Consider the following 26,819-nt stretch of genomic DNA (forward strand, 5'->3'; position numbering starts at 1 on the left):
TGTGGGCTCCATAGTTTTATTTCACATTTTGCCCTCCTCTCCCCCTCCCTCTCTCAGCTTTGAGTTCCACCCTCTCAGCCTCCTCCCTTCTGCTCACAGTTTCCCTGATCTCCCCATTCCTCCTGTTCTGCTCACCCCATTCCCAAGAGCCAGAGCAAGGTCAAATGGAAAAACAAAGATGATACAGCCAAAATGCCGAAGAATTTGAACTGTGGGAGATGAAAAACCTTCTCACCCTTCAGGACACTGGAGGGTCCTTTACGAGGAGCTTTTACCCAGTTTTACCCTGTTCCTATGGGTGAAGGATCTCCAGATGCACAGAATAACCTGAATAAATAAGTGGGCTTTCTAATATTGCCTTCAAACTTTACACTGAAAATTAGATGGTCAGATCCTACCTATAGTAGCGTGAGTAGCTGTTTGGTGACTGCAGATACTGTATTTTACTTAACACACTTCCATTCTGTGTGCAGTTATCCACACAGACAACTCTCCTTCACTCAGGCCTAATACTTCTGAAATCAGTAAGAATTTTATTACCGGTTTCAATGGGAACAGGCTTAGGGCACAGATAGCCTATTCTGAGTGCATGACTGATGTCAAAGTAATCCATCAATGTAATTTAATGGCTGGTATTTGGTGCCCTCAGCTTCCAGACCCATAGGAAACCCAGGTCCGAATGCTCTCTGCTGACACAGCCTACATGTCCTTATCTGGGTAGGATGCAAGAAGACCTGTAGCCAGTGCTACAAGTGCTGGACCTTTTCAAAAGGTAACCAGATACCACATTACGTGTTCAGCTGACCCTGGGTTCACTATGTCCCTGGGAAATTTGCTCTTCTTTTATTATTAAAAAGCATAAAGAATTTTCAAAGAACTGCAACATGCCCTCATATATTTAATGAGAGACGGGCCACTAACCACAGGCTACAACTTTGGAAAATCTCCCCTTTCTTCCAACTTTTAAGTTCAACAAATTTTAAACTCTTGCAACTTTTAATTTCCAGGTCATGTAATCTGTTACTTTGTAAAGTGAAAAACCTGTTTAGTACCACCAGATCTTTGCTAGTCCTAATGCTATAGTTGACCCCATCACTTCCTAACCTGCTCTTATGGAGGCTGTGAAAGCTTACTTTTTTCTCCCCAGTAAACTAAAACCTTCATGCACTGATCACTATCCAATCCAAAAGCATACTGTGGATGAGCAAACAGAAGTCAGCTTACAGAGAAACTTTTGCATATGGCTTAAAAGAAAGCCCAGCAAGGATTGACAATGATAGATGATCTCCCCTGTGACATCCAAGAATAATGTAGTTTCACATTTACATTAGGGAAAAACAACCAACAGACACACTTAAATAATCATTAAAAATTAAACACTTGACATAATGCAGATTTCAACCCTGTTCTGCCACACATCTTTTAGAAATCATTAATGGATATCATTTGAGGTCTTCTCATTTGCTTCGCTCATGAACAAAAGCTTTGTAATGGAGGTTCCTGTGTATCTGTTATCAGCAAAAGGTTCTCTCGAGGGAAATTAAGTGAAAGGACATTTTTCTTGTCTTCATATTTGACATTCAGGAGTAGTGACGAGATAAGGTAGGCATGGGAGTCTTTCAAAAGAGCGCCAGATAGCGATGGCAGCATTTCATAAGGACGTGAACCGTTCATCATCTGCTGAAAAGACTCCATTAATGTGGCCTGCTTTTAAATCCAATGTTTCACAAGGAATCCCATTTTCTATTGTTATTGTTACTTCGCCTTTCTCTTCTAAGTTTTCTCTCTCTGTTGACTCTTTATTCTTTCTAAAAACAAGGAAGAGAAAATTGTCTTATTCTATTGACCTGCAGCACTCCACCAAACTCACACAGACGGAAAACAGCACATTTAGTTAGAAGGTTGTTGTAGGTTACATACTGAAAGGCATCGTCTGGCACAGAGGCTCCCCAGCATCATTTGCTCTTACATCAACTTTAGCTGTATTAGCTCACAACCACCTTTACGTGCAAAAGCAGGCAGCTACCTGCACAGCCTCTTTGCTGCTGTAAATACAACACTGAAGGGGGGAGGCCTTCCCTTCCTGGGACTGGAAACTTTGGTTTAGTGGTTCAAGGTCAGGACTGGGAATCAGAAAACCTAGGGTAAACGTGTTGTAAATATGTTATATGTATTACTTGGGCTACTGGTTCTGTGAAATGACTGGAGGTTGCAGAAGTAAAACCTGGTGTAAGAGAAAAATGGAAATAAAAACCAACTCTGAATCTGTTTTTTTGCCTGAAGTCAGGAAGGACCACACTACACACCTAGTCTGGCCCTGTTGTATGTCATAGATTTCAACCAATGATGTGGATAAATTAAAATATACTGTAAGAAACAAATTGACTTCTGACTAAAGCCTCCACTGGTGGAGACTTGAGTGTCTTCAGACTCCTTGACAACCTTCTCCAGAAGTTAGGCACTCTTCCAACCTAGTATCTTTTTATACTTTTGTTTTCTAGACTAAGCAATTTCATGGGTTTCACTTTCCTGGCTACAGTTCTCATGACAACCATATTAAAATAGTTAAATAAAATTATCTTATAAAAAAAAAAAAGATGTAATAGAGAAGTATCAGTCAACATGTCATAGTGTTCCTTCAATTCCAGATTTATTCTGACCTTGAGATCCACTAGTTCATAGTTGAAAAACCTGCTGTACTTTACAGCCTGCAGCATCAGCGGTTTCAGAGGATAAGAAACTCAAAGGTCAGCTCCACCGCTTCTTCCTATCCCACAATACATACTGTAACAATCTGACTCAGGAAAAATCATAGCAGCCTGACTCAGTATAATATCAAATAATAGTGATATTAAGAATAATAAAATGTTATTGGCCTTTGGGAGATTGTTGGCATTACAGGCTTGCTAAAAATAACTGTGGGGATAGTACTGGAAGCCTCTGACCTCTGACTGACTTATCAGCTCTTACAGGGATGAGAGTTCTTTGATTCAAAAAGTGTGGGCACAAACATAAAGAAAGATGGTTACTAAGGTGTGCATTCAAAAGAAAAGGGAGGAATAGAATAGGAGTGTAACTTGTTGCCATAGGAATTCAGAGAAGCTAAGAATTTCTTAGTCCAAGGAGGGACTCAGCAAGTCAAGAGAAGATAAAACATCGTGGGTTACTCAGAACATGAAGACCAAATCCATCTCAGGAAGGCCACCAGCTGCAAAATAGGTGCTGGGTGAGTAACAGAGGGAAGCATTTGTGTGCTCACTCTGTCCTTACTCTTCCCAAGACAAATGTTTTTGGTCTTTGCTGAAGATGGGATTTTGGAAGCAGGGCTGTCCATCAGACTAACACATCATACACAGTAAAGAACAGAACAGAACAGAAAAAAGGGAAGGGAAGGGAAGGGAAGGGAAGGGAAGGGAAGGGAAGGGAAGGGAAGGGAAGGGAAGGGAAGGGAAGGGAAGGGAAGGGAAGGGAAGGGAAGGGAAGGGAAGGGAAGGGAAGGGAAGGGAAGGGAAGGGAAGGGAAGGGAAGGGAAGGGAAGGGAAGGGAAGGGAAGGGAAGGGAAGGGAAGGGAAGGGAAGGGAAGGGAAGGGAAGGGAAGGGAAGGGAAGGGAAGGGAAGGGAAGGGAAGGGAAGGGAAGGGAAGGGGGAAGGAAAAAGAGCAGAATAGTTCAGCTCGAAGAGACCTACAAAGACCATCAAGTCCAACTGCCTGACCACTTTTGGGCTGACCCAAAGTAGGGTCCTTCCCTGGGTAGGCACCAAATCTGTTAGTAGAGAGGGAGGTGTCATACTGCTGTGATGACAGGAGAACAAACATAAAGTTGGGAGATAATGTGTCTGATCCAGTTCACTGTAAAGTCAGTGGCTACAGACACATGGTGCTCTGCTAATGACTGCAAACTACAGGCAGCTGTGGCCTGGATTTTTACATGTTGGCAGTGATGCACAGTGAAAACCTAATTAAGAAAATCTTCCAGTTCAAGAAATGACACGTGAGTCTAACTCATTAAGGAAGCTCCATTAGAGGCCAATCATGTGCTTCCTTGATACCCTGTGTGTGAGCAGGCTGAAGCACTCCCTTTTGTGCTTATTTGAATTAAGGTACTTTAAAGGCCAGTAAAGACAAAATGCCAGGTTTATGAGAAGTCAACACTGTCCTTGGGGCCAGATTTCCAACACAGCTTACTAGGCAACATAGCTGTGTTGCCTAGTAAGCTGTGTCACTGTGTCAGCTCTGGTCAGGTTTCCAGGAAAACTCATTACTGGCTGTTCTGAAGTCTTTTCACGACTTATCACATACTTCAGTGCCTGAAGAAGAGATGAGCACTTTTGAAATTCACTTCTCTAATGTCTGGCTCTTCTATCAAGAAGCCAAATAGCTCAGACCATCCATTTTACCTCTCTAGTCTTTCCAACAGTAGACAGAAAAAATATACATTTGTTTTACCCTCTCATTCCTTCAGCTCTGCCTGCAGATGCCATTGAGTTGAAAGGAGGATTATAATTCAACCATGGATAACTCTGCTCTCAGGAAAGTCTATGCGTAAAGACAAGGTAGGGGAACAGAGGAGAGAGTGAATAGGTGCCTAATAGAACTGTTCATGCTCAGCTGAGTTTTTCTGTAAACAGGATGGGAAAATGTTGTCTTTCAGTCTGATATAAAGTAAAAAGGATTATTTTAGCTAGAAAAATCATGGCTATTTAGCATAATTTATTTATGTTACACTCATCTGAAATGTTTAGTGACCCCCTTTGAGCTAGGTGTTATATAGACTCACAGAGCCATGATACTACAAAGATACACTGAGGGTAAATATGGGCTTCAGGAACCAACAGTGCTCCAGTTTTACAGATGAGGTTGCCTAGGTTCAGGGGATAAAATAACCCGAAGGTTATGGAAGGTTGTGACAAGGTTTAAACTATACATGATCTCAAGTGCCTGCCCTAACTCTTTCCCCAGCAGCATATCTCATCTACTATTTGTTGAATTTTGCTTTTGGTAACAGAAAGGGGGGTCACAAATTCATGCAAATTTTCTGAATGCAAAATATAACTGAAGGGATTCAGGCTACCCATCTCTCTATTAAAACCACTTATCCCTCACAAAAAGTCCTGTTCTTCTGAGGTCTTTTAACATTGCTTTTTGAGGTGATGAGGAGGCAGAAAGGAAAAATCTCTGCAACATACTGCTTTTCACATGTGAATCCGTTGTCCTGATATATCTAGGGATATATGATTTTCTTGCTGATGTCAGAACTTTGCATTACCCTAACCTTCAAGGCAGCCTAAGTCATGGTAGAAGTTCAACTATTTCTTACTTCCATGGCAGGATCTCAGCTCAGATGAGAAATTTCCATTCCTCATGCCCATCTCTGAACCAACAGTGACGGTGGGATCAAAACCTCCACAAATCTCTGACCCACTTCTACCTGCTCACACTAGGACAGCATGAATAACCTTCTCTGTTTCACCACTGCTGCCACAGGGCAGAAAATGAGTGACAAAGGGAGCACCTCTCTCTCTTACCCTGCCAACAAACAGCAGACACCTAGGCTGGTGAGATCTGGTCATGAACCTGTGAAGGGCTAGGTTGCTCAGACTCATCAGGATGTGAACAGAAGGTGAGATGAGGCACCATCTCATTGGGCAGGCCTTCTTCAGCCATACCTTAACCATTACTGTGTCCTCTACTTAGGCTTCTCAAATTGCAGCAGCACTTTTTCTAGCCTTGTCAGTTTGTGACACTGTGGCCTTGGAGGGGGCACAGTCACTGGCAGGCTTCTGTCCCTTGGTAGCTATTTGGCTACTCTGTGAGAAGAGATTCACCTACAGCACGCTAAATCTTGAGAAAAATGACAACAAAAGTCTGTGTAAAGCTATTGTCTTTACTTAGATGACCTCCAGGATCAGGCTGTTATCCTCCCTGTTTCCAGTACCCCAGCATTACTAAGGCATTTAGTTCACAGTTAAAAAAATTTAAACCCTACCCTCAGAAAAGGATACAAAGGCTACCTTTACCTATGGATGGAGCAAGGACACAGCTACAATTTCTCTGAGGCAGACTTGAAAAGCACAACCAACCCAGCTAACTTAATTTGCCAGTCTGTAGTTAGAAGAAAAGCTAAGCTGCTTACTTCTTGCGCTGCTGAATCCCTGCAACAACGAGGAAAACAATTCCGGCCACAATGAGACAAAGAACAACACCAAATACAATAAGCCAGACAGGTGTGGAGGGCTCAACAGGAGGTGCCAAAGTAGAGGGTATCTTCAGGAACTGCAGCGTTTTGTCACTCAGTAGGAAGGCATTGTTGATTCTGTTCCGGTTCATCCTTCACAAAAACAAAAAGCATCACAGCTCTTTAAAAAGGTATTTTATAAATAATAAAAAAAAAAAAGATAGAAGAAAAAAATATTTTCACGTGTGTGCTGCAAGTCTGTCGGGGTTGAATTTGATCCAGCATGATGTTGGTAGGATTACACAGACCTTCACTTTAGCATAGATCCTGTCAGTAATCCATAGATACCCACACGCTTATGGGATTTTGAATACCAGACTTCCTTATTCATTTATCTGAAATATTGGAAAATACAGATGAGACTTGAAGTACAGTATTATTAGTTGTTTGTGGTTTGGACCACATGCTGAAGACAGCAATCTAAAATGGTGGCTCTGTTGTCTTGTTTATGAGACATTCAAGGATAGTGTGGGACTGGTGGAGCCACTCTGCAATGCTCAGAGGATTTCCTTATCAGTGCCCCTTGGTTCCACAAACTGAACTGTCCTGCCTGTTATAGGCATGTACATCTACTCTTGCTGCTGTAGATTTTCTTAGATCCATGAGGCACTGGTTATTATTTGATCCAGAAGAATCCATCCCCATTGCCAATATACCTTTCTTCCCTGTAGGATGTAGTATATGGATTTGCACTTTGCAGATGTTTTCTTTTATGAGAAACAGTAAGTCTGAGAAATACACTTTTTCAAATGAGTAGTACAACTGCTACCCTTGAATGGATATCTTCACTCATATTCATTACTTTTGAGCATTTGCAGTAATTTCTGGATCTGAATCTAAGTGGTCTCAAAAGGATTTAGCAGTATTTTTCATTAGCTTTTGCAAGACATTTGAAAATTTTGACAAAATTTATTACACATATTGGTGTTCGGAGATTTTTGATTGCAGTTGTATGATTCACATCATCTCTTTCTTGTATACAATTAAATTAATTTACCATAAAACAAGTATTTCTTAAGAAATATTTCCCATAAGATATATGGTAAACAAAGGTAAAATTTTTAAAATTACTCTTCTTGGAAATCATCACGTTGACTATCTCTTAAGCAGGAAATTCTTACCCTTAACGGAAAGCTAGCATTCCCGGAGAGGACTGAAAGCCATGGCATATTGTAAGACTCATTATATGGTAAGCCGCATGTGATTTAAAGAGATTTTCACCCTTATTGATATAAATGGTTCTTTGTGAGCAGCTGAAGTAAGCGTTGTTCACCCTTCTCTAATGGCTGGAGTTACAGACTTCTGTGATGAAAGATGTGCAGGTAACTACAGGTGCTTATTGTGTTTGTATAGGCAGAAATATATCCATGTATATTTATGCAAGATCTTGGGAACCATACAGAGCTTTGAGAAGGTTTGCCTTCCTCTTTGTTCTTAGTTTCTGGAGAACCTCCTACAATAAAATCCTGGTCCTCGTTAGCATTCGTACATGATGCTGTACTATACAAAGAATTAGAATAATAGTTTAGTATGGAAGCCTGCAGTCAGAAGCAATTGAATTTTCAAATATGTAGCTTTATAGAACACTTTAATTCTTGTTTCTGTGTTAGGTAGGAATTACAACTTTTTAAAAATAGCATATTCTTTTTTTGGGTGAGACACAACAGTTAAAAAAACAAACATGCTATAGTAGTATCCAATTTCTCCTTCCAAGGGGGCATATAAAAGACTTAAGTAAATCAGCTTATGCTACTGAATGATTCAAAGAATAACAGAAATGGAAAAGGAAAAAAAATAAATCTGCATTCCAGCACTCTTAGAGAGCTCCAGTGAATAAATAATCTGCTTCCTCTACTAATGCTATGAAACTATTGTTTGGTGCCTCTGCAGGAAACAGTTTAATCTACTCATAAGCTTAAAAGTTAATCTTTCCAAAAGAACGCATGCTCATTCATCAGGAATTAGGCATTACACCTCCACAGAGATAACGTGAATTTTCAAGACAAAGTACAGAATGTCTAAAAACAAAGAGGTCTGTTTTCCACTCAGTGCTTGAGAAAGATATGTGAGTTATGCTGCCTGTGGGAGTCATCCCCATAAACCCCTTTTGTAGCTTTGATAGACCATTGAAGTCAGGTTTTTCGCTCTTCAACTCCACACTCTTGCTTTTACTGGCTACGGAATGTGATATTGAGTAGAAAGTGAACTGATTTGTACCACACGGTACTTTGTACAAGTAATGCTCAACTACTGTAGCAACTAGCATTCCAAAAAGAGCTGGAATGAGAATAATAGGAGTACAAGGTTATTTAAACCAAGCTGGGACACAGCCAACTGTTCTCATGAATAGCTCACATGAGCTCTTCTCATGTGAACATTGACTTCTACAGGAAGCCTGAAAAATTGTACTTGATGAGAACCTAAAGGGAGCCCGTGGTTACTAGTCCTGGTGCATGCAGATGGTCATATAACATGCAATGAGCATGAAATGATATAACCTCCCCCCCAAAAAAAAGGCTGCAATCCTGTCACCTGAGGAAGAAGGCTCTCTCACTGGGAAATGTAGCAGCCGGATGCCAGCAGTGCTTCTGCCATGCACAGGATACCAAATTACAGCTTGGGCTCTGGGAAGGGGTCTAGCTTTCATCCAAAGCCCCAGCATTAAGAGAGGCTCCTTCCACAGTTATAATCCCAAGGTTCACATGCTTTGAATTCTGTGTGCCTGTTAAAAATCCTGCTAATCTTACATGCCTGAAAGAGTACTGACCCTTTGGTGTTTTAACTACTTCAATTAGTTCGTCCTTAAAGAGGCAGAGTGCTTATTGATGGCCCCAGGAGAGAAAGCATCCTCAGTCAGCAAGAAAGGAGAGGCTGCGGAAGCAGTGACTGTACCTGATGGCTGCCTCTACCTCGCTTCCTGGAACAGTTGTTGTATTTTTGGTAGAATCCGTGACCACAAACCAAAATGACACCCGATCTGTCACATTGCAGAGCAGCACATTGGAAATTCTACAGATGGTTAAAAAAAAATATAATAATAATAAATTAAAGAAGCACGGGAGTAATTATTGAAATATTTCAGATTTTCCTAAAATACTGCTTTCACCTAAGGAGGAATAATCTTCTAAAAAATGTAATGGTTAATGCCCAAGGAAGAAACACCACCCATGGCATTTCCCATTTCCCAATCTGATTGAAAATATGTAAGCTTATTGAGACCAAAGTTGAGCCTACAAGTGAATTTCTGAATCTACTACAAACTTGTCTGAACTTGAACATACATTTAGTGTAACAACCCAGAAAAATAAATTTCTGTATCTTAATCATCTGGGCTTTGAAAAACAAAAAAAGCAAAGCCATATAATGAGATAAACACATTGATGAAATAAGAATTTTATTTTTGACAACCAATGCTACAGGAGCCAGATGTGGTGATTCCCCATACAATCTTCAAGTGTGTGCAGTCCTTCTACAGGGTATACTTTCAGGAGGGAGAAGAGGAGGTCAACACAGAAGGAAGAGCAAAAAAAATGGTGTCTTTAACATCTTTCTGCACTGTCAAGCACAGAGTGGAGGCAAAAGACTGAAAATAAACATCATACTGGCACTGATCTATGCCCTCTAGGATGTGCTATGGCATATTTACTTCATCTGTTTCAAAGGAAGATTGCTTGGTTTTATGTGAAGTTAACAGTGGAAGGCCATAGGCATGCAGCTTCTCATTGCATACGATGTAAAAAGTGGGTGACATGTCTTTAAAATGCTTTTTTTCAAAATCTTATAAACTTGTAATCTACCACTGATACTAGTAAGTGTATTAAATGAACTATAATTAGAAATACCTTGCAGAATGATATCACCACGAGTGTTAAAAATAAAGAATTAAAGGCTAATACATGTATAACAAAGTGACTGAGAATAGATGGTGCCTTCATGTTCTTTGGTCTGTTCCTATTTTTTATTCATATAGCTGAGAAACCAGCCAAACACACATGTGATATACAGAAATTGCTGTAAATGTAGCATTTATTACAGCATGGCAAGGAATATGATATGTATCATAAAAGGACATCCAAAAACTTGAAAGACAGAGAGCTAGAGAAAGAAAAATAGAAAACAACAACAAAACATTCTGTACCATTAATAAATAACCCTTTGGCTCAGGATTCAGATTTCCTGGTCATGCCCAAGCAGTGAGCAGATATTCCAAAAGCCCACGAGCAAGAGTTAGGACTATTTCTATTGCCAGGGAGCAGCCCAGCCTTGGTTCACCTTTGCATAAGGTCTGCCTGGCCACAAGCATAACAAAGCTGCCCTGTCCCTGTTTTGTTGGACCCCACTTGGGACAACTGGACTTCAACTACTATCTGCTGTTACAGAGGAGACCCTGCTGTGAGCCAGCAAAGAAGAATGCAGCTCCTCTCTTAATTAACTACGTTGATGCCCATTATTATCACTGGATTCAAGGTCTGGACTGTCCATCATCAAAATGCAAATTTTAACATTTCCTTTCCAGTTTCTGCAATTTCCCAGGGTGACAAATCTCCCACTGGAAGCAATGACCTGCCACAGAGCTCTGTTTTGTAGTGCCATCTTCTGGCTAATTACAAACTTAATTAAATGACTGCTAAGAAGACTTCAGCAATGGTCTGAGGAGCAGAAAGCACAAAGTAGGAAAGAACGTAAGGTAACAAATGCTGCCCTTAGGTGCATAGTCTCCAGACAGGAGAAGGAAAAAAAAGGGGGAAAAAATAGAAAAAAAAAGAAAAAAAATGAGATAGCTGTTAAGGCAGGACAGGCATTGGCTTGTTCACAACAGTTCACTTTGGATATTTTGTAGAAATACTTCTTACTAAAAGCTTTTTTGGGTGGTAGGTGCTTTTTTTTTGTTCAGGTGCCCGAGTGTTTGGGTAGGGCAGCCTTTAATTTTACAGAGAAGGTATATATTCCACAGAGACATGCAATAAAATGGAAAGCAATGATTTTGCAGAACTGAAATACCCACTTTTACCTCTCAGGAACAATGTCAATTTTGCAAATACAGAGAATTTTCTTGGATAAAAGAGGAAAGCCATCCTCTGGGATTTTAAAAGATGTTCACATCAGTTTGCTGGCAACAGTCAGAAGATGAAAGTAGATTTATTCCACTCAAAATAAAAGCAAAGCACAAAATTTACAGGAGGGGAAGAAAAAGTGTCTACTTTTGGCTGGTGGATGACAAACTCTTGCTGACTTCACAGAATATCTAAAAATGTTTCTGTGGAGGAAGTTTTCCATCAGGAGAATTTATAACAGTAGGACCTAAATCTTCACGCTGCTGCAGTTCGTAAAGAAGGAATTTCTGTGGTGCACTCAGAAACTGGTCTGGGTAGAAAATCTGAGTTCATAGTGCTCTACAAATATTCTCAAAATGTGGTGAGTGAGCAAAGCTCATTCCTCCAACAGAAAGACACATTTGGTGGGTAAAGACTGGCAGAACACCCTGGCGTTCTCTACAGCCTCAGAGACTCAAAGGGACTCTTCATCCCGGGGGCTTCCCTACATTGCCAAGGCTCTCAGCACAAGTTAGGGCAGTCAGACATTGTTGGGGGCAGTTTCTCCATCTCTGGATGGAACAGCAGTGAATCAGTTGGGCAGCAAGACTCATGCTAAGTTACGGAAATTTTGCCTCCTTATTGCCCCCTGTTGTGTCTAAAATCCTCTCCTGATTATCAGCATCTAAAATCCAGCTTCACTGCTGCTTTTCATCAGCAGAATCTGCATGATGCAAATCCTTTTGGGCTCCAAAAAGAATAACACTGTTCACGAGAAGGTCAAAGAGGATTGCATAAACACCAAAATGGACTAGTTCAACAAGCACCAGTGTGACCAATGTGACTTGCAGCAGGTATGCCCCCTTTCTTTTTTTTTCTTCCGGTGCTGTTTGCACATAGGTTTGATTTGCAGCATGCTGAAGTGTTCGAATCTCCTTATGGAGATTTAGAGGATTATTTAGGGATAAGAAGATCCATCAGGGACTCTGTGGGTGCTGGGTGCCCATGGTGGCTGTAAACTAGTGGGAGAAGCATGGGCCCTGAGTCCCAAGTGTCTATCTCTGGCTATCTCTACAAGTTTATTTTGTTGTTCTAAGTGGTCAGTATATTTATTTATTTATTTATTTTAGTATCAAAAATGCCTGTCCTAGGAGGATAGATAATGTTGATGAACTTTTTCTGGTTATTCCAATAGGAAAACTGCACCTTCCTTACATAGAAACTGGGGGAAGATGTACCAAAAGTAGATCCTTTCATTTGAACATAGGTAAATGTAATCACATTCTTTCTACTCTAAAGATTAATCAGCGTCAGGCCCAAAAGAAATGCATATTATTTCAAATGAGTGACAGATTAGGGAAACCAGGATTGCTAACACAGGCTGCGGACAATCATCTTCTAAAACTGGCATATCAAAGGTTTGCTTATGTAATTCATGAATGTATATATTGAGAATTAATCAAAAAGCTATACAGAGAGCAAGACATAAACTACATGTATTTCTCCACTGAACATTAAACCTCTGTTTTATCTGTATTAATAATTACCGAGTAATTTGATGGATTGTGTTTTTTTCCTGTTTCACACAACCTTGACAATTTTTCAAGCCTTTCAAACATTAAACACAGCTCCATGACTTATTAAATTTTAGTTTAGAAATTAACTTTAGAGAAACTGAGATACAATGTGCCATCCTGTCCACTCTGAGTGGGATCACTTGGTGGTTACACAAGGGCAGCACCAGCACCAGCTGCTCTTTCCAGCAGCACATTCAAATGCTTGCCATCACAGGCTGGCTTTAATCCAGCTTCAGAGCCTAACAAAAGATTACTTTGAATCTCAGAAATGATGGGCAGGCTGCAACAATGGTTATGCTGATCCACCAGAAAATCATATGGGGCCTGATCCAGCTTGCTGAAGTTAATGACGTTCAGTCTCATGTGGGAGTCAGTTGTGGCTGCTGCTGCAGTGTCGTGGCTTAGAAATTAATGGGATGTTAAAGGGGAAGTTTGTCACATTCTGGTTATGTCCCCATGCATAAATTATACTCTGTCAGAAACAGTGTTTGGTTGTAAAACAGCAGTGGATTTTTCATAAATTTTTCTTTTGTCAAAAATGTTTAACTGACTAGATGCAAAATCTGGGTAAATTTAGATGCTACCAGAATGCAGTCATTTGCAACTTGTTTCTTCTTTTATCACAGAATAATTTATCATCTTTTACATCTCATGATGAAAATCTGCTGGCATTTACCTGTAAATGTGCCCACAGTGTAATGCAATTTATTTGCCACAAGTTTTCTCAGAAGATTAAAAATTCTACCTCACCTGCAAAGTAGCAAAAAAAACTGCTTTGTGACAAAAGGTATAAGATTTCACTCAGTCTGAAACTCAGTGAGACTCTTTGGGATCGAGGTTGGGTACAGCCTGGCACTTACCTAACTTGTAACTATGTGGGGTCCTTGCCTCTGCCCCAGCAAGTTATACTCACGAGGAAGTCCTATACTGTCTTAGAAACAGGAAAAGATGTCCACACCTAGCTGTTTGCAAATATTGTACTGACTTCTCCTCTGACAAACTTAGTAGCAGGAAATTGTTGACATGTGCAAGCCCACCTCCAAACTGGAGTAACTGCCATTATCATATTTGCCCATAGGAGAAACTGTCTTGGTAGGAAATTGAGCTAAGTGAGCACAAATGCTGTGGTTTTCCAGAGTACATAAATACAGCTTCCATTAAATTTTTATCTCCTTTCATACTGGCTTGAATTTTTCCCATTCCTATACCAAACTTTCTAATATTAGTTGAGTCTGCAGACAGCCATGGTACTTGAAGAGAATAAAGCTCACTGGTGTCTGACACAGGCTTTTTGCCATGTGAAAGCACCATGGATTTGAAGGAAGAGAATAATAATTTAAAAAGGGGACCTGGGACTAAAATAAATATACGGAAGCAAATCCTTATGGGTCAGAGACTGAATTAAAATTCTCCTTATTTGAAAACCTGAGAAAAAGCCCTGCATAATCACCTTTAATTAGCTTGAATCTTAAATTCATTTTTATAAGTGTCATTTTCATTGTGTGCAGTGGGAACATACTTGACTGTTTCTGTTAAGCTCGGTGTAATGGCTCCTTTGATGAAATAAGGCACCTTCTGAGGAACATGAATAAAACAATAAGGAACCAAGCAATCCTGTGACGTAGAGGGGGAGCGCATCTTCTATTTACGAGAAAGTGCATCAGCCACAATAGTCATCATATGACTAAAGATAACTAATGTCTTTGCAAATGTGCACTATGCTTCCTCTGATGCAACGATGGCATAAAGCAGGTTTTTTTTTGGAAAGTAAATTGAAAACCTTATCCTCATTAGCGTACCAGAGCAATAAATCTTTCCTTTAAGATTGAAAAACAATGGAAAAAAAAAAAAGGCCTATAGAAATACACTCACAAGGTTTCTTGTTTAAGGAAGGGAAGAACATACTGAAGTTACAGCCTGCTAAATGGTCTGTCTGATCTGGCATCTAATTTCATAAGTAGCAATGATCAGAAGCCTGAGAAGAATATTCAATGCCTTAGGGTAGATTTAATCCCAAAACCAATTAATGGCTGATTTATGTCTGAACAGCAACATCTGAAACTTCTTGATGCTAGGTAATTCAGCAGCTGTAATATTAGGGAGAGAGCACCAGCACAGCAATCCACCTTCCAGTTCTCTGGCTCAGCTCATCTTCAGCTGAAGCTACACGCTGAGTAAATGTGCACAAAAGCTGCTTATTCAAGGATCCACACTGCATTTCTTGACCTTGCCGACGGGCCCCTTCACCTCTTCCCAGTACGGCCTCCAGAAGGCATCATGTCTTACTGCCAGATTCTGCTAGAGAAAATTGGCACAGCCCCACTGAGAGCGACGGCTGTGCCACTTCACATCAGTGGGGACACTGCTCCAAAGGCTGCATGCTGCTTAAGACAGAGAGAGTGACATTTAACATGTATCTGGGTGTCAAAAGAATACACTGGAACAGTCTGCTTTTGGAGGCTGTATATAATGATTTCTACACCTCAGTACAGCAGAGAATGGCTCACTAGGTGCAGCACGGTTAATAGGTATAAGGCAAATCAGAGTAGATGCTTACTGAGTTGTAGTCTTGCTGGAATATCTTCTCATAGTAAAAGACACCATTGCTTTGAAGAGGTACTCTTCATTTGTATCCCAGGCATACTGTAAAGGAAGATGGAAAATCATCAGGTTCAGCTTCAGTGCTTGAGGTACAGTGGGGAAAAAGAGTCACTGAACTTGGAATGCTATACTGATCAAGAAAATGAATAAATTCACTGGTTGTGCTATGAAAATAAATTCCTGTCTCTTATTTACTGTGCAAAGATGACTTCTAATGGCTACTGTGAAATGCAATACAGAGTGAAATGAACTTTTCCAAAAACTGACTGAATGGAATGTTTCTGGAAACTGGCCAAACTGGAAATGTAAAGCAGCTCATATAAAAGACCAGGCATATTACCCGAATTCTCCCAACACAGCTGCACCAATTGCCTTGACTCTTTTGTTGTTGGATCAGCCACGTTAAGGAGGTTTACATTCACTCTTAAAGACCAGGTGGTTCTGCCAGAAAATAAAAAAGCTAATGTTGAAGGTAGTCTGTGGGAGCTGGATGCCAGGACACCAGGAAAAAAAAAAAAAAAAAAAAAAAAGAGAGATTGTGGCCTTATTGCTGCACGCTGTTCTTACAACATGAAGATAGGCTCACCTACAACCCTTAGATAGACTCAGCTACAAGGAAAAATACTACCTCACATTTGAGATAAAAGAAAGAAAACAGTATCTTTACTATTTCAATAAAAAGTAAAAATGGGCTCCAAAAACTTTTCTCTGTTGTCTTGATGAAAAATCATACTTCCATAATTTCAGGTTTCTGAGAAAGCTTCCCTAGGTTCCCCTGGGCTTTCATTCCCACATTCAATTCTAATGACCAGCAAGAACTGCACCTATTACATTTTTATAACAAAAGACGTGACTGAGGCATACTGATTGAATTTCCCCTTTCAGCAGATTATAAAGATTAATAGTTTCTTGGAATGATATTAGTGGAGGTTAGAGGCAGCTTTCATCAGTCAGTCAGAACACAAATCTAATCTTTAACTTTCAGCATTAAAAAAAAAAAATCCTCCCTGTAATCATCCAAAACAGAAAATCAGTGGAGTGGATACTTAACCCTGCTGACAACCTGGACCTACTTTTTCATGGGCCCTTATAACACACTCAAAACCCATCAATACACATCAAAAATCAGTAGACAAAATACCACTGAAAATGCCAAATCTTAATCCTGTTTTTTAAATTCTGATTTTGGATGCATGAAGCTGCAACCTCTCTGTAAAAAGGAGGAATCCACCTTCCAGACACCATCCCTCATTTTGCTCTGACATACTGTGGACTGGGAGCCTGCATAGGGAAGGAGGCAGACAGATAAAGGGCAAAAAGTCATACTGATCATATTTATCACCCCTAAATGAATGACGAGTGGTGAAATGGGCTGAGATACGGTTGGCCAGGGACAACAAAGCTGAGCAACAGACAGCTTGAGCAGCATTAAAAGCCAGATGCAGCGCTGAGAATCAGGTTTCTGACTCACCGCTCCTGCTTTGTGAATGAAGGGAGGTGTAAACACACTGTGATAATGCATGCCAATCGGGGAACTTAAAGCGAAAACAAAACAGGAACTGTTTGCATAAAAGTATTTAAAAGCCCGTATTTTGAGCCCACTGCACTGATGGAAATGTAACAGTAATGTCAGCAATAGTATTAAAGGAAGAAGAGACAATGTAGTACAGGAAGGAATATAGATGAGAGCCGTAAAACTATTTACCATAATTTTAAAGACATCTGTATTTAAACCACACAGCACAATTTGCAGCAGTAAAAAGGCAAATCATCCTCTTTTTCGTGTGTGGCACTATTGACTGAATCCCTGCGTGCCATCTGTAGTCCTTGAGAGCAGGTCCAAAAGGACGGAATAAGATCATTTGTTATCCAGTGGATTAAACCAGCTGTAGAGATAATTCCCTCAGATGGATAATGGATAATGATGAAACTCAATTTCATGCTTACATGGACACAAATGCAATACCTGTAGTACATACTATATGTACTTGACATGTTTATGTTTAGTGCACTACATGTATATATGCAAAATGCATTGTTATGAATGAAGCACTTTGTTTTCATGATGAAAAAATAATACTAAGGATGAAGCATAGAGCTTCTTTAAGACAAAGTAACAAAAAGGGTACCAGCTCAAAGAGTAAGCACTATAAAACAGACAGAATAAACTGCGAGAAATGGGAGAGGAGACCGGCAGAGAAAACCAAGTGGCACTCAGGGGTCTGCTCTAGTGAGGAGAGGGAGCTGCAGGATGCCTTCTGGGCAGAAAGCTGAGAATCCCTAGGAAAACAGGGATGAGACAGGAGGAAGAGGAGATGGAGATGGCTGTGGGCTCCATGTTAACAAGACCCTCTGAACATGACTGCTTGCAGGAATATGTGTGGTGAGAAGGCAACATAATTAGGACGATGAGGGTGGCAAGAATGCCTTTAAGGTAATAAACAGTACAGACACAGCTGACTCTCAAAGCCAGTCTGCCAGTCTATTGCTTGCTGTGAAAGAAGAGGTTGTTGAGCCAATGGGAAAAGAAAAAGAAAAAAAAAAAAAAAAAAGATGATGAGTGGTGTAGATTGTAAAATGCTATAGTAGTTCTCTCAGAAAAATAAAATGTATGTTAGTAGAACAAAATTATAATCTTATAAACTTGCCCCTGGGCAACCTGATCCATATGCAGTGGTGATTTGGCCTTGAGCAGCAGAGGACTAGGGACAGCTGAAGGTCTCTTCCTGTGGACATCATACCTGCTCACTCTGGTTGACTCTGGCCCTTTTGAGCTAACTCTCTATAGCTTTTCTAACTCCGTGACTAGGAAGCAACCAGTGACCCCAGAAGGCACTCATAAAGTTAACACTGTAATCAGAGAGACTCCGTCCGTAAATCACCTTCCTTCTGTTTAGGTTTCCTCCCACTAGCTAGCTAACAGTGTCTCTGCCTCTGACATTATTTTCAAGTAACATGAAAACAGCTAGATACTTGCTATATCTTAGCTGCTATTTCTATGCCACCATGATAACAACATCAGTACACTAAAACAGTATTCTCTGCCTAAAAGTGCAGCCTACCTTGTGAACAGATGAAAAAATGCTGTCTGTCCTTATTAGTATCACTCAAAGTATGCACTAAATCACGTGGAAAACTATACTAACCTATTTCCTATACTCCTGAATGTATGTAGGAGTTATCCTTCCAGTCCTACAGCAACATGCCCATGGATGGTATCACAGTCTTCTGCAACCATCTAGCTTGAAGTGACTTGAAAGTGAATGAAACAGAATTAAATAGCAAAGCAGCATACCAAGATATTCCAAACTGATTGTGTACTATAGTGATACTATGACAGTATTAACCTTTTCTTTGCTAAAATTAAAAACAAAAATCAATAAAAAAGCAAAGTTTAACAAATTATTAAGCCAAAATGAATTTCAGTTTGACAGTAGTTTCAGTTTTCAGTTTCAGTCATTTGCAGAGAAGACTACCATGGCTATGAAAAGGAAATATTAGTTGTGCAGTTAACAGATTGTTCATTATCTGTGGATTATTTTGTATGGCATATTGTTCTAAAATGCTGGTTTAGATTGTACCATTCTTTGGTCTTAAATACACTTTATTGTATGAAATAAATTACTATCTATTTACCAAAAAAAAAAAAAAAAAAAAGGCTCCTCACTTTTTTTTTTTTTCTTTCTTGTAATATAAAAATATAAAATGTAATATAAAAATTTTAAGATGGCTTGTATTATACCTTTTTGGGGATGAAAAATAGAAAAATTACAAATGATCAGACAAATAACCCTTATTTTACTATAATTTCAGAACTAAAAAACACTGAAAAAGAGCACTGCTGGGAGCTGCAGTTTTTACTCTTTGTTTTGAGCCTAATGTTTTGAACCAAGATTAAATCAAAATATTTGTAGTTATTATCACGAGGTATTTCAATAAGGATTTTGCCATATTTTCAGCAATAAGATTGCAGTATTTCACTAATTTTTAAAACAATCTAGGTTTGCACAACTGTTTAATTAGTCTCTCACCCAAGAGGATTGACTTCAATACCAATTTCCACAGACAAATACTTTAGCATTTATCTTGAACATTTCTTCTAAATGTATCTGGCTTATGAAGTTCCCAGTGGAACTGGTCCCTGCTACTGTTAAAGTTACCTAATAGTCCAGGGTAGTTTCAGAATGGCTTCTAAGGTCACAGGGAGATTCTCATACCTCCAGTCTCTTCTAGCACGTAATTTATGGTGCTTTGTTTCCCAGGGCTTCTAACGATCAGACATCTTCCAGTGGAGATGACTGTCCAAGACATTTGATATCTAATTTTATTGAGAGCCCTGTAGCACTGCAGATTTTCTGTAAGCATTCAAAACTGAAAATGAATATTGCCTTCGGCCATATCTCATAGTTTTTTAGATCAGGAAGGACCATTTGGTCATCTAATTTCCCAAACTCTTGCATATTACAGACCATTATTGCTCACACCAGCACTCGTACATTAAGTCCAAGGACTTGAATTAAGCCAAAGCATTTCAGTCCTCATGAGACTAACATGTGCACCACAGACAGGGAAGAAAGGGCACTATCCAAAGCCTACATTAGTAGAGAACTGATGAGATATGCATGAATGATCTCTACAGATCATGCTTGTCTGAGAGTCTGACATAAAATCCCATTTCATAAAGATCTAACAATCGTTTCCTGCTTATCATCCCTGACATGCTTGACTTTACAATTAGCACTCTCAAGAAGATATGTTTTTCCCAAAATACAGACTTAGATTTATGCAGCATCTCTCATGCATGAAGTGCAACATCTCTACTGTTTGGCTTTTTTTTTCAAGAAAAGGAGAAAGAAAAAAAAAAGAAAATAGAAAACAAAACAACAACAACAACAAAAGAATAGAAACACAGAAAAAGAAAAAAAGGAATAGAAAAAGGAAAAAATACATTGACAGAAAATCATCTTTATGAAAAGTGAAGCTTTACACTTCACTTACAGGATGTCATTTTAAGGAGTGGGCTAGCCAAATGCCATGATGTGAACAAGTTATTACAATTAACACTTCAGAACAAATTGCTTGAGCTGCCTTCAGAAATTTTACAGTGTGTATTAGTTTTTTTTTGGCAGATGTTTAGTTAGGAAGAATATGTGAAGATACTTTACTTACTGCATTATCTCCCAAAGCTGTTTTGATACTAAGGCGTACTTTGAAAGCATTCTGTGCATCTGACACAAAGAGAAGAAAGGCAAACATATATTGATAGTCACCAAGATAGGATTTTAAATCATCTACTTCTCTAATTATTTTACAGATCACAGTTTCTAAATTTGCCCTAACGGATTACCTGGTTAGGAGAACCAGAAGCTACTAGCATGAATAAATGCATCAGCCCTATAGATTTTCAGTCAGGTTTACCATGACCTCCTTAAAATATGTAAGATCAACTTCCGTACTTAATTTGAAAACTCAGCAAGGAAGTGAATGCTCAGTTACCATATTCAAACTGGATGCAACCAGCTAAAATAAAAAACATAAGAAGCTGAGAGCTCTGTAGGCATAAGCTCATAGCTAAATTTCCCCGAGGAAGAGTGGGAAGCAGCAGCTCCAAAACTTACCTGGCTTGCAGAGCTCAGCATAAGCAATGGTAACTACAGAGAAAGTAAGCAGCAAAACCCGTAACATCCTTTCAGTGTGGAAAAGTTGAGGCAAAAAGAAGTAAGTCTCTGGTGTAAAGCACTCTTAAACTTTCTGTGACCCAGGATTAAAGCATCAGCAGCACAAGTGAGCAACCAAGTAAAAGGTTTAATAATTAACCCCCATTATTTTAGCTAAAACGGGCACTAGAAACAACTGTCTTCTGTTAGTTATTTACTACCTTTATCTGTAGTAAAAGGGAAAAAAAATAAAGCTGATATAAGGTTTTCATTTTCCTTCTCCCTTTTTAGAATAATGCAAAGCATTGCACAATGTGTTTTTTCGTTTTTTTTGTGTGTGTGTGTGTGTTTTTTTTTTTAATTTATTTTTTTCCCCGCATGTGATTTTAGACACATATACACAGGATGTCTGGGATAATTAATGCCAGGCTGGACTGCAACTCCGGTGGCCGGATGCTGTGCTGTTACCCACAGGGTGTTCACCTGCACCGATGCTGTGCCAACAAAATCAGCTTCTGAGACATTACTCTGAGCTAAGAAAAGTTATAAAGGTAGAGAAGTACTTTCTTGCTGTTGGAGTGTCACTACAGTAGAAACTGGAATGAGAGAACCTGCAATAGAAGGACTTGATGGGGAAGCATGTACACATATTGAATAAAGATGTATTCTAGTTTTGTTTGCATAAGGCGCTGTGTATACACACATGCACACATAAATGGAAATATGTTAATGATGTACTCTATGCCCTTAGCCAAACATTTTCAAAGACAAAGAAATAAATGTAGAGGAGAAAGATTTCAGCAACTGAAATGTCTCACCGAGAGGTGAACAGTCTTTGCAATTGAGGCAGCAAGACAGGATTATTTTATTGCAGTCCGCTGCTGTATTCCCCCTGCAGCCATTCTGATTAATGGTTAGTTCCTAAATTGAAGATTTCTTCAAAATTACTTTCAGTCGGCCCTTTAGCACTAGAAGTGTGTCTTGAGACTGCAGACCCAAAGACCTTCACAAGAATGGCTACCACTGAGAATATTTTATGTAACAGTGGGATTGAATTTATGGAGGACAGTAATCAGTATTTACTACATAAGGATGCTTGGAGTTTCAGGTAATTGAGAATTTACTGATTCACTAATTTAATCTTGTTTTTAGAAGCCACTGTTAAAGGAATTGATACCCCATCTTTAAAAGTCATTAAATCAAGCTGATTCCTGGCTGTCTGTTTACTCTCTCTAGACAACCGGTTCCGAGTACAAACCTATTGGATTTGTTATCTGCTTAGATGTTCAATCTATCCCTACCAAAACGAAAAAATGACCTATTCGTTCCTAATGATGGCTCAAATTAACACACTGTGGCTATATGCATCAAAAGGAGACCACTAAAAATATACAGATGCATGAAAAACTACCATTTTTCTGTAGAATGTGTAATTTTAAAAAGTCTAAAAAGACTCTAAGCCTTGTTAGCCTCATGGTAAATTCATGTGCGTTGCTTCAAATAACGAGCGCTTGAACTCTGCTCCCTCTGTGGAGGACATACTGCAGTACCGGGGAAGATGGTGGAAAAACAAAGCACTGTTTTCACACACGCAAATGGAGCCAATTGCCACTGTGATGTGTTGTCATCTCTCCCTGCTGTTGGCCACTGGAAATCAGTTCTTGCCTTAGAAACACACGGAGCCAGTGTCAAAGTACATTGCAGGCACACAGTGCCCAGCGGGAATGGCCTCGGAGGGTAAGGCTGGATTCCCTGATCACAGCTGCTGACTTCCAGCCAGGATGGCTGATTTTACTGATTTGTCACACTGGCAAGCAGCAATACGGGTGATTTTCCTGGTGGTGAGGGGAGGAGGCCAGGAGAAGGAGTGGTGTGATAAATGCTCCAGCTCATAGCTCATGGAGAATGACCTGGATGCGTGCCAGATGCACCCAGCTGATGCCCCACACGCTTATTCAGCTGTGCATACACTTATTCAGCTGTGTATACACTGCACATAAACAACTGATTGCTGCACATCTATAAATCTTTTTCCAAAGCTGGCATGATTTTCATTTATTTTTTAATGTATCTACTTGTTTTATTTTTATTAAACCAGGCAGGTGGACACGCCTAGACTGGGTATTAGCAGAAAACTAACTCCTCTTCAAACCCACCACATTTTTTAACACTGTCATAAAAAAGCACTGTAACTTCTCAGGTTACAAATGCCAGTATAATGTAGGAAGACACATATTTTGCCACTTTGCATCCCTCTAATAAAACTACTTGTATGGGTTACTTTCTGCCCAGCCTCTTTTCTCCCATTTTGGCCAGATAATTTAGCACTGTAAAAGCACATCTGCATTTGTTTGCTACTGATTAATCAGCCAGACATCAGTTTGCTTGAACAAACAACAATCTGCATGCAAACAGAGCATGCTTTTAATTCAGTATTTTGATGTACTTGATCATTTAATAGTTCCTCTTTTGTATTAAGTTTGTTTTTCCTAACTATGGCTGAACTACAAGTGAGAGCCATGCAGAATCCCAGGTGTAATCTGCAGCTTGAAAATAAAATTGAACTAGTGCAAAGAACTAGTTCCCTTCTTGCACTAAGTGAATTTGTCTGTCTGGATGAAAATCAGTATCATTTTTGTCCGCCCTTGTGACCTCCAGAAGTTCATGCATTATCTGTATGTGTGTACTTAACAGTATACCATAATTCGGACTTCTAAACAAATGAACAAAGGACTGAAATTTCTATGAGGCACATGACTTGGTAAAACAAAACCCTTCCATCCTCTCAATGTGATTAGCAAGGTACTTTTCTGCTTCTTTCAATGCCTTTGAAATGGAAAAATCCCAGGAAAGTAAAATATTGATAGCCATCATATAAGTTAATTAACAGCTATGGCCAAACTTAACCTCAGTTTTCAAATTTGACAAATTAACAGTTTTAAACTCTGTGGAAGTTAATCTTTACTCTTAAATAGTTGTGTTCAACTCTTATGAGGAAAGAGTCAATGTGCTACTGTCAGCATTAGTCACTCATGGAAATGTACCTAGAGCACTGCAGGCTGGCTGTGCACGGTGCTGTGCAGTTCCCCGAGCACAATGCTGCACTTCCCCTGCAGTCTTTGGTAGCTGGTGAGATGAGGATCTACCTGAATGTCAGCAGCATCAAATATACCAGTGCCAGCTTTTATAGGTTCACCCTAAGTCTCATTAAATGGGAGTTTTTCTATTAAGTTTTTGGGAAGTGGGTGTGGAATGGGGACCATGATCACAGTCATCATTATAATATTGGAGAAATAGCTTACATTGTCACGGAGTTTTTATCAGGGCTCACAGAAGTAGACAGTGTCTGAGAAATCATTTACCCCTTGAGACAGCAGTGCAGCCATTAGGCAGCAGGTGTGGGAAAGATGTGCTCTCTAGATTTTGCATGTATCACCTTGAAGCATGCACTTTGCAGTGAAAAGCACAGATGGTCACCCACAGTGGGGCTAGCATTGGGAATGAGCAACAGCAACTTTCAGCGTGATGGGGAAGGACGGTGCAGCTGCTGTCACTTCACCAACCACCGTACAGTACAAGCCATGGCCTTAAAGCTTCCTGAGTGTCTCTTTATAAAAATGCATTTTCTCAATCAATCAAATTCACGCTGGTGATTTACCGCCATTTCCTACCTACATATTCTCCTAGTTCCATTTTCTTCAGACAGGAAAATAAAAACTGTACACTTATTCATTTTTTTTTTCTTATTTCCCCATGGGGCTTGGGCATACAACAACAACAACAACAACAACAACAACAACAACAACAAAAACCAATGAAAACTTTGTATCTGCCTGCACTGGTGGGAAATACGAGGAAAATGGAAGCCAGAGGGATCATGTGGCCACTACATGAAAATATGTGCTAAACGGGGTACCTGTACTGTGGTTCAGAGCTGGCCTAATGTATGTATTTAACTCTGTGCATGTATCTTACAAGGCATGTAGATTTATAATGGAATAGTATGTAGTCTCAGGTTGTATAATCAATGTTTTGTATTCTGTAATGTACAATCAGAGCAGCTCATATATACCTTCCCATGATGGGACATGTATATAACTATACACAGTGTAGGTATATTTTTCTTTGGGAAAGATGCAAGAGTGAGTTATGCAGATATCTTTAAGGTTTCCACAAAAATAAACCATGTCTGAAGAGGCCTCTGTTCTCCAAACCCAGTGTCAGGGCTAAGAATTACCTACTAGAAAGCTACATTATCTTGGATACGTGAATTGATCTTGCCAAGCAGGAATGGTCATATTTGTTTCTTTCTGACATGAATACTTTCATAGCACTGTGACAATTAAATTACATGGAACTCTGCACCTGTGCTTGAATAGCAGGAGGTTGCTACATGCACAAATCCGTAAGAATAAACAAAATGGAGAAAAATGCAATTATTTTATTCCTGTTGCAGAAGAATTTCCAGAATTATGAATGTCTGTTATAGCTGATGGTTTTTTTTGTGTGTGTGTGTGTTGTCTTATAAAGAGATCCTCCTTTTCACTATTCAAATGTATAATCTTAAGACAGTTATTTCCACAAATATATTTGGAAAATGCAATAATGAAATGTATGATACTAATGAAAGAAATGAGTGAATTTCTCAATATTGACTTACAGACAATTTAAAGAAGAGTTGTTATGGTACTTACTCTGTTAAAAGGAGGATAAAAAGTTGTAACTCCTTAACAAAATCAGATTTATGAAATATTTGTGCTTTTTCACAAATTTCATGAATGTGTATGGTTCATCAGTCCTAAAATGCACAATACTGCCATCTTCTGTATCTAATGCAGCAATTTGTGTGTTATTTTACATGTTTGTTCTGCACAAGCAAACAGTAAAAATAATAGTGATGTCAACTCCATTTTAAAAGACAATCTATAATCTGAAACATGGTGAAGTACTAGTAGAAAGGTCATCATCTGAATATTCATTGATCAACTGGCAAACATAGCTGCTGACTACAGTAGTCACAATTGCTTTAAATAACTTCACTGAGGTTCCGAATAAATACGACACTCATTATGCTATCGATGAACAGCACAGTCAATTAGTCTGATTTTCACAAAGCCTGCTCTGGTATGCTTCACTGCCAGCGGCTTGGACAATTTATGCAGTTTACCACCTCTAGGATATACAAAGTAAGCTCCTGTGTTGGGATTTATGCCAATAATTTAGGTATTAATCAACAATGTACATTATTAATGACTATGCAAAACGTGACCAGACGAAGCCTACATATCCTTTACCTCCAAATGCTGCCATGTATAATGCTTGTCACCAAACAACTGATTACTGACAATTTGCAAATTTTGGCCCATCTAATCTGTGCCAGTCTGCACATTATAACTTTTACCTTGCTGTGAAACGTGTGCATAATCAAGAGAGATGGGATGCCTCAGACAGGATGAGGACGTATAGGTGTTGTCAGCTAAATTCACAAACATACCTGCCTGGTGTGCCCCAGCTACACAGCTCTGACTTCCCTTGGCTCTTTGGGAGGCCATTAGGCCACAGCAGCCAAGAAATTAAAAAAAAAAAAAAAAAAAAATCTCTGTAAAAGAGCACACCTAGTGATAGGCACCTTTACTCAGTTGGGTTGGGAAATTGGTGTGTGTACCACAGTGCAGGACTGGATTGGGACATGTTATCAGTGAGGGACTCAGTGAA

The 26,819-nt window shown here is 39.4% G+C and overlaps 1 protein-coding gene across 3 annotated transcripts; it reads right to left on the reverse strand.

Annotated features, from left to right (window-relative positions):
- Positions 1–26,626, reverse strand: CLTRN (collectrin, amino acid transport regulator). 3 transcript variants are annotated; one of them, XM_084510201.1, is made up of 6 exons: positions 21,066–21,211; positions 20,617–20,675; positions 15,404–15,489; positions 9,129–9,245; positions 6,135–6,329; positions 1–1,808 (listed from the first exon to the last, which is right to left on the reverse strand). In XM_084510201.1, the coding sequence occupies exons 1-6, from the start codon at positions 21,130–21,132 to the stop codon at positions 1,652–1,654; spliced, it is 681 nt and encodes a 226-aa protein (XP_084366327.1). In that variant the 5' UTR covers positions 21,133–21,211; the 3' UTR covers positions 1–1,651. The 3 variants fall into 3 exon arrangements, with proteins under 3 accessions (XP_084366327.1, XP_084366329.1, XP_084366328.1); XM_084510203.1 differs by lacking the exons at positions 20,617–20,675; positions 21,066–21,211 and adding an exon at positions 26,506–26,626; XM_084510202.1 differs by lacking the exon at positions 20,617–20,675.
- Positions 26,627–26,819: the final 193 nt, after the last annotated feature.

The sequence above is a fragment of the Aythya ferina genome (assembly GCF_964211825.1).
Source record: "Aythya ferina genome assembly, chromosome: 1".
NCBI lineage: Eukaryota > Metazoa > Chordata > Aves > Anseriformes > Anatidae > Aythya > Aythya ferina.